At 39.3% G+C, this 8,705-nt stretch overlaps 1 protein-coding gene across 2 annotated transcripts; it reads left to right on the top strand.

The window, feature by feature from the left end:
* The first annotated feature begins 310 nt into the window (after window positions 1-310).
* On the top strand, window positions 311-7,992 carry LOC121912777 (probable ATP-dependent RNA helicase ddx6). 2 transcript variants are annotated; one of them, XM_042435177.1, is made up of 13 exons: window positions 311-500; window positions 2,378-3,498; window positions 3,588-3,692; window positions 3,850-3,979; window positions 4,135-4,281; window positions 4,602-4,696; window positions 4,871-4,993; window positions 5,450-5,578; window positions 5,910-6,026; window positions 6,474-6,537; window positions 6,644-6,745; window positions 6,945-7,164; window positions 7,276-7,992. In XM_042435177.1, the coding sequence occupies exons 2-12, from the start codon at window positions 3,256-3,258 to the stop codon at window positions 7,157-7,159; spliced, it is 1,470 nt and encodes a 489-aa protein (XP_042291111.1). In that variant the 5' UTR covers window positions 311-500; window positions 2,378-3,255; the 3' UTR covers window positions 7,160-7,164; window positions 7,276-7,992. The 2 variants fall into 2 exon arrangements, with proteins under 2 accessions (XP_042291111.1, XP_042291112.1); XM_042435178.1 differs by having other exon boundaries at window positions 7,281-7,992.
* Window positions 7,993-8,705: the final 713 nt, after the last annotated feature.

The raw sequence follows: 8,705 nt of genomic DNA on the forward strand, positions 1-8,705 counted from the left end.
TATAGCATGCATTTAGAAAAGAAGAGCAGCTCAGAGGACAGACCAAACTTTTAAATGACTGTTTGGACACACTGTGAATTTTTTGCCCCCATCACTTACATTGAACGCACATTTGAAGGGGATCTTTTAACAGCCAATATGAACAAGAGGAATGATTAAAGCGAGAAAAAACTCTTTCAGTGTTTTTATGGACACCTGACTGTTGTTTTAAGTCAGAGTTAAAAATTTGTGAACTTATCCTTTACATTTTTTTCCTGCAGCACTAATCAGGTTCGTCAGCAGGTGGCAGCAGCGTCGTAGAGTCTCACATGTGATAAACAGGAGAGAGACGCCGAGGAAGAGGAGACGAAGAAGAAGGCGACCATGTTGATTTAAAGGAAGAAGAAACACAATAGAGGCGATTTATTTCAAGCAAAAATCAGTTATTAAAACGACTTATAAAGGAAATAATTGATCAACCACAAACTGGGTATCCCTTGTAAAATAACAGAGAAACTAAGGTAGGTTTGCGGTGCTTCGAACCGTCCAATCTCCGCTAAAAACATCCGAGTTGTTGAGAGCAGCCTAGCTTGTAGCTAACATTAGCGGTTGGAGTTATTTGTGCTAAATTAGCCGCGAGGCTAGCGAGTCTGCCAATCGTGCCATGTTGACAATATAATTATAAAAAAGGGTAACGGTAAAGAAAAAAAATGCGCAACGTTATTTTTGTTTTACTGATACACACACATTGCTATATTATGTAAATTACAAGTCTGAAAATGCGAGTATTGCAACGGCTTAGCCGTTAGTTAGCTTAGAGCTAACACTTAACGTTAGCCGTAACGTTGTTTAGTTATTGATTTGTAAAACACGACGAGTAAAAATCTAACATAGCTACACAGTTAACTTGAATGTTTTACAATTTTAGTTAATTTTAATTGTTTGTAGAAAAGGTTTGAATACAGGAGCAATAACTTAATAAACTGACGCTGGTCTGAATTAAAAACTGTTAAAAACAGTCGAGACACAAGCAGAGAAGCTGAAAAGAAAAGTCTAAAAAAAAATTACATCGACATGCAGTGTACGATAGTTGATTAAGAAAACTGTATTGAATCAGTTTCAGTCAGACCTCGAGCCTTTGCTGTAGGTCAGTGTTATTTTAAATCCTGTCTGTTTGGGCTTCGCTAATCTGCCACCTGGCAAGTTCACCTGTTCAATGTTAACCTTCATTAACAGATAAAGTGAATTAACTGTTGGAGTCTTTCACTGCTCTGAAGTCTAACATGACAGTATGTTATCAAAGTTGCACAAACTAATGTTCATTGTTGTTCAGTTTATCAGTTTAAGCTGAAACTGGTTTCTTGTTTTTGTTTGTAAAATTAAATAAATAAATACATATCAGCAATGACAAGTGACCAAAGACAAAAATTGGGTAATAAATATATAGCTGCAACAGTCAGTCGATATCAACAGAAAATTGATTTTTTGATAGTTGAATAATTGGTTGTGGGGGTTTTTTCTCTTTCTTTTTTTTAAGCAAAAATGCTCAAAGTTTGCTTGTTGCAACATCTTAAATGTGAGGAATTGAAGCTTTTCTGTGTCATACATGATAGTAAAGTGAATATCTTTGTTTTGGACTATTGATCAGATAAAATAAGACATTTGAGGATGTCACAATTAATCCTAAGAAATTATAACGAGCATTTTTCACCATTTTCTGACATTTTTCTGACATTTTTATCGATTTTATACTCTTGAATAATTCAAATTGATCAGTGTGGAAAAAGAAAATCAACCTTTGTGTTAAACAGTTCAACATGTGATGAGATGTTGTTAGTTGACATTGCTTCTTTTTTTTTTAGTGGCCACATGCTGAAAAGGTTAGTTGATGTATCAGAGCTGGAATAATCAGCTGATCAATTGACAAGTCGATTGACATACATTTAAACAGTTTGAAGATTTGCTGTTTTTTCTTTGTCTTTGTTTTCTATATTCATAAACTAGTAAATATCTTTGGTTTTTATGACTGTTGGCCCGACAAAACAAGCAATGTGAAGACATCATCTGGGAACTTTTCACAATATTCTGATATTTAATAGACTAAACAATTAATCCAGAGAATAAACGGCAGATTAATTGATAATGAAAGTAATAGTTAATTGCAGCTGTACTTGCATAGTCTTACTTTAACAACTCCTAGATCTGAAGTATTTGATTTTTCATGTCAAACCATGCAAATCTTTGCATTTAAAGAGATTTAATTAGTCAAGGTTTTCTCTTTGTATTTGATAAATTCCCTAAACAATATTCAAAAACTAAAGTCATATTTCTTTTTATGGCCTACATAATCAACTGCTTAAGGGTCTATTATAAAATCTCTCGATTGGATTTCTTTTAGGTGACGAGTTTGAGTTGTCGGCCGACGTTGAGGAGGAAGCAGGTTGATCACGGCCACACTCACACACTTCACGCACCGACCTGGAGGCCTGTGGTGTCCAGGGAGAGAAGGTCCAACAACTGGAGCAGAGAGGAAACGCACACTGAGGACTTCAAGGGGGTGGAAAGCTTTTTGGCTTCGGACTAGATTACCCCTTGTAAGATTTGTGATTTCAGGAGAAACAACTGTTTTTGTTTTTTCACACGTGGAGTGACATATACCTACACGGTGGAAATAAACGGAGAACAGTACAGACTATATGATTTTGGGGAAACACTTGTACAAAGTTGGACATCCTTTTTTCGAGGACAGGAATATTGAGCAACTCTTATGGACTCAAAGTGGAAGCAGGAAATATTGTTCAATTTAGAAACAGAAGTTAAAGTATTGAACTAAGATTATATTGAAGAAGCTATTCCCCAAGTTCAGATTGCCTTAGTTGTTCTATTTCAGGACTTGAACCGCTTTGATACTTGTTCACATATAATTTTTCTATATTGTGGGCAAGTATATTCATGCAAATGAATGCAAATTTCTCTTCATTTTGAAGAGCTTTTGTGTAAAAATTTGTTTTTTTTTTTGTTGTTTTTGTACGTCAGTCACTCTGTTGTTGAAGGGGACCGAACTGCACGTACATGTGTATATGTAAATACTACGAATTGACTTCTGTTGTAAAAGCTTTGGACTTAAAAGAATAGAGAATATTGTTTGTTAATGCTTTATTAAACTTTTTTACTTTTGAAGAGAATTTTTAAAAAGAAAAACCTAAGAAGCAGAAATCTAATACCTTGAAGAGGACAAAAAAAAAAAAAAAAAACAAGGCAAGGAAAACAGGAAAAATGGCAACCGCCAGAACAGAAAACGTTGGCCCGGTCGTCATGGGACTGAACAAGCAGAACGGGCAGCTCAGAGGACAGACCAAACCAGCTTCAGTCCAGCCAGCACCCACAACTCAAGGAAAGGCTTTGGGTGCACCCCAGAAACCAGGCAGTGCGGCTCAAGAAGGAGGAGGCATTAAGTTTGGAGATGACTGGAAAAAGAGCCTAAAGCTCCCTCCCAAAGACAACAGGGTCAAAACCTCAGTGAGTCAAACTTGACAATGGTTTCTATTCTTACTTCAGCTCACAACTAGTTTTCTACCATCACCCTAACCTTTCTGTGTGTACTCTAGGATGTGACGTCCACTAAGGGGAATGAATTTGAAGATTACTGTCTCAAACGAGAACTCCTGATGGGCATCTTTGAGATGGGTTGGGAGAAACCATCTCCTATCCAGGTATGGTTAACGTCTAACAATGTTCCTTTTCTGCTGAGCTTAATCCAATGTGACAAACAAACGCAACCCTTTACATGGAGTGAAATAATTATATTTTAGGTGTGATACTGTAGTGACAGAATGATACTATAAAGTGTGGATTTTTGGTTCCTTGCAGGAGGAGAGCATTCCCATCGCCCTGTCTGGACGGGATATTCTGGCCCGGGCTAAAAACGGAACAGGAAAAAGTGGAGCCTATCTCATCCCACTGCTGGAGAGGATAGACCTTAAAAAGGACCACATACAGGGTGAGACGCTGTCCGTAGTTTTCTACCGTTACCTGCCTGTTTGAAACCTCCAATCTCAATTTTTTCCCCCCTTTTTCTTGCTCTAGCGTGGTTACATTAGTTATCTTTTAACCATGCTTCATTGTAATCTCTCCCATGCATTTTTTATTCTCCAGCCATTGTCATGGTGCCCACCCGTGAGCTGGCACTGCAGGTGAGCCAGATCTGCATCCAGATCAGCAAACACCTGGGAGGAGTCAAAGTCATGGCCACCACCGGGGGCACAAACCTGCGAGATGACATCATGCGCCTTGACGAGACCGGTGAGGACTCACGTTGTTTCACTAACACACTTCACAGCATTTTTTTGGCCACATGCAGCGCCATGTGCTGACAAATACTACAATATCACAAATGAGTAAATACAATCTGCATGTTGTGTTTAATCAAAGACTCTTTTCTGATGATTTTTAAAATTGTTCAACCTGTGGACAAATATATTACAATAATATTCATAATTCAAAATTGTATCACCCTTTTGTGTAGTCAAAGTAGCATTTATTTTAAGTTTGTAGTTATTAAAATGATTTCACAGCATTTTTGTTTGCTCAGTTCAATTTTTCTCTTCTCTGTTACGCATCAGTGCATGTGGTCATCGCCACGCCTGGTAGGATCCTGGACTTGATTAAGAAAGGAGTGGCAAAGGTGGATAGAGTCCAGATGATGGTGATGGATGAGGTAAACATGGATAAAACTAATAAATGGAAAGTGTTATCAGTATTTGACAAAGAAAAGCATCAGATGTACTTGTAATTTTTTTTTTTTTTTTTTAATCACTATCACATCATTTTGTTTTTTCAGGTTCGAACATACTACCTCTCTTCATGTCATATTGTCTCTGTTTCCTCTCAGGCAGATAAGCTGCTGTCTCAGGATTTTGTGGTGCTCATCGAGGATATCATCAGCTTCCTGGCCAAGAACAGGCAGATCCTGCTCTACTCTGCAACCTTCCCCATCAGCGTGCAGAAGTTCATGGTGAGTAGTCGGCTAATTGCTGCGCCACTCAGCCAACACAATGGCTCGGGGCCACTTGGCACAGCTCGGCTCACACTGCAGATCAAGCTGTTCTCACACTGCGCCCGATCCTGCGTTTGTGTTGGTCTGTTGTATATTTTTCCAGTCCTCGCCTACAGCGTTTCAGCTAACAGTCACAGGATTTGAATGTTTGGATATTTAGCCTGTTAAAGTCTTCAGTGTTGCGATCATGCACAGAGATCTCTTATCTTCTGTGTGTCTGAGGAAGTGTGTGAACAGTAGTAGTGCACATATCCTGGTGTGCATAAAACAGACAAAACAACACATATAATAGTTAAATAAGGCACACATCGCATCCATGTCCATTTAATTGTCAAATCACTGTTATATATTTGCTGTCTGAGATTGTAAATTCAGCCTTTTTTTCTCTTTATCCTCCGTGTGTCCTTCCTGTAGGCCAAGCACCTTCAAAAACCCTACGAGATAAACCTGATGGAGGAGCTGACGCTGAAGGGCATTACTCAGTACTATGCCTACGTCACTGAGAGGCAGAAAGTCCACTGCCTCAACACACTGTTCTCCAGGGTAACTGACCGATTCATACACACTTTTAAAGTACCGGTGCCTCGCTCGAGGGCAGCAGGACAGTAAATGTGATATAATGAAATGCAGATGATATTTACTGTCCATGCACAGATCTCTCTGTCATCTCTGGATAGTCACAATGAAACTGGGGGGGAAAGGGGCAAAAGATACAGTATGACATTTACAGAATTTTTGATTGTTTAACCTCCAGTTTCGTTTCGTAAAACCAAGTTTGATCCAAGTTTCTGTACAACTTGGATCAATAACAGACCACAAATCATACATTTAACACATTGATCCATGACACATTCTCTTCTTTTCTCTCTCACAGCTTCAGATCAACCAGTCAATCATCTTCTGTAACTCCACTCAGAGGGTGGAGCTCTTGGCAAAGAAGATCACCCAGCTGGGTTACTCCTGCTTCTACATCCACGCCAAGATGATGCAGGTGAGGAGAGAAATTTCTCTTTATTCCTTTTATTGTTTGTATGTTTTTAGATGACCACTGTTTTGCTTCATGATTATTTCAAATATGATTAAAGCAAATTAGAAATATATTTATAGGATTTATGAATTGTATAAATCACTTTTAATAGCTGATAAAAGACCTTTCATAAAATATATAAACTACAAATAACTGTTTCACAAAACCTCAGTTTAGATTGTTTTGGATCATAACATTAAATTATAAATGTTAATGAGGCTGAGGATTAGGGGGTCTTGGTGGCATTTCATCCTCCCTTTCTCTGTTTCATGTCACTTAACTCACTCAAGCTGTCTGCTAAAAAAGGCAAAAAGGCCAGAAATGTTTAATGTGGCCTCAAATGTTTTGGTTGTGTTTGTGTACAAAGCCAAAAGCATCTTTTGAAACATTTCGTGTCTCGTTTGTTCTCAGGAATATAGAAACCGTGTGTTCCACGACTTCAGAAACGGACTGTGCAGAAACTTGGTCTGCACTGGTGAGTTCCTGTTTTATACTCACCACATTTCAGGAAAAACCTACAAAATAATTGCCCAGAAAGACGTAGACCGCCGCTGATCTCATTCACTGTTGTCCCTCGATAGATCTCTTCACCAGAGGTATTGATATCCAGGCTGTCAACGTGGTCATCAACTTCGATTTCCCCAAGAATGCTGAGACTTATCTCCATCGTATTGGAAGATCAGGTATGTTGTTCACCACTTGTCAAGCTGCACGGCTCCATCACAGAGTTGCTGAGTATAATTTTCTCATTTGTGGAAACTCTTCACTCTTTATTATGGGAATCTTCAGGAGGCAGGTCCTGAACTAGGCTCTGAAAATGTTTAATTAATGTGATGGATAGAGGTCATCATGGTGAATTTTTATCATTAATCTTCTTCTCAGGGAGGTTTGGTCATCTGGGCTTGGCCATCAACCTGATCACATCGGAGGATCGCTTCAACCTGAAGGCCATCGAAGACCAGCTGGTGACCGACATCAAGCCCATTCCCAGCAGCATCGACAAGAGCCTCTACGTCGCCGAATTCCACTCCGGCAGCGCCGACTGTGATGTGGAGGAGGTCGAGGAGAAATCAGGACGCCAACAAGACAGCACCTAAAACAGGTGAGACAGGGAGAGTCAGCTGGACTGTAACTCATTTTTACACTTGTATCGCATGAAATAAATAAGAGCCGTCCTTGTAATCAAAGTTTGTTTTTTTTATCTTCCATCCAGGACAGCTGGACACACCAGGCTTTTGCGCAGACATCAGCGCTTGCACACAGGCTTCAGGCAACTCTTCAGTTTCACTTTTCCACTCATTTTCAGAGCCTGTCGAATGGATATTAAGGCTGTTTTTATTTTTCAGTATTTCCTTAGCTTTTCCTCAAAGAGAGCTGCCTCCTTTTTTTTTTTTTTTTTTTTTTTTTTAATTAAGTGAGAAAATTAAACTATCTTGTTTTGCACCAAACTCACACACGGACCATTTAGAATATTTCTCCTAAAGTATATTTAGGTTACAGCACACGGCTGTTGAAATGAAAACAGCAGTGCAAATGTTTATCAAAGCTGTTTTGAACCCGTCGTCCTTGGAGACTGTTTTCATTGCCAGCAGCAAGGTTGGTCTGTTTTAATGTTACAATGGTGCACTTACACCAGCCATCGTTCTGTCCACTTACACTGCTGTTGTCACTTAAGTGCCTTACTTACTCCCATGTGCACTCATCCATTCATAGCCTGCTGTCTCCTGTCGTGCAGCAGAGTTACGAGCACAAATACAATGAATCAAACGGTAACCCGAGTTTATTCAAACATCCATTATGCAAGGGAAAAAGAGAACACACTCTTCTGTGTGTCAAAACACGGCTCAAACACCTTTTTGGAAATCATCCTGAATGTGAACGTTTATTTTTAATGTGAACGTTGCAATAAAAAAGGGCAGCTTTATTTAAATACTGCGTGACTGTTTTTCCCTACCACTATGAATAATACATGTGCAGAGTTAATATGAGAAGACGGCCTAAAGACTCAAGCCCCCCTCTCTCTCCCCCCCCCCCCCCGTACTGATTCATGGATGTTTGCCTGCAACCTCACAAACAACATGGGAATTTATAGCAGCATTATGCTGTTACATTACGGCTGTCGCTGGTGAGCTCGCCCGCAGACAGGTGACGTCCGGAGGTTCTTTTACATTTTTAAAAAAAAAACAAAAATCACATTTGGCTGGTGAATACTGTAAACCTGTCAGCCACTGTAGCTGGTAGACGGGAGGGGAAAAAAAACTGGTTTCCCCATCCTGCATGCAGCTACAGCTCAGAACTGATGCATCAGAGACCGGTTCAAAACAGTTTTTATAGCAGAATTTGCGTCACTAAGCTGATAAACAGCTGATCGATTGAGTGTTAAAAGTTATCAGAGGTCCAAGGAGTAAAAGATTCACAGGGTTATTGTGGAAGTTGGTGCAAAACAATGGTTTGAATTTTCTGTTATTTTTGTTTCTTCCCCACATCTTTAAGTTTGTCAGTCAAAAAAAAAAAAAGGTGGAAATGAAACATTTTAGCAAATTCTAAGAGAAAACTTTCTTTTTAAGCCCCATCATGACAGACTGAAGTTGGTGAATGTATTCGTTGCCAATGTGAATTCTGCTGCCCAGTGGCTGAACGCCG

The sequence above is a fragment of the Thunnus maccoyii genome, chromosome 15 (assembly GCF_910596095.1).
Source record: "Thunnus maccoyii chromosome 15, fThuMac1.1, whole genome shotgun sequence".
NCBI lineage: Eukaryota > Metazoa > Chordata > Actinopteri > Scombriformes > Scombridae > Thunnus > Thunnus maccoyii.

Bases quoted from the DNA above. Each gene is read 5' to 3' on its own strand.
- LOC121912777 (XM_042435177.1), top strand. From the start codon at position 3,256: ATGGCAACCGCCAGAACAGAAAACGTTGGCCCGGTCGTCATGGGACTG. The intron at 6,027-6,473 runs GTGAGGAGAGAA...GTTTGTTCTCAG, and splicing joins TCCACGCCAAGATGATGCAG to GAATATAGAAACCGTGTGTT. The intron at 6,538-6,643 runs GTGAGTTCCTGT...GTCCCTCGATAG, and splicing joins CAGAAACTTGGTCTGCACTG to ATCTCTTCACCAGAGGTATT.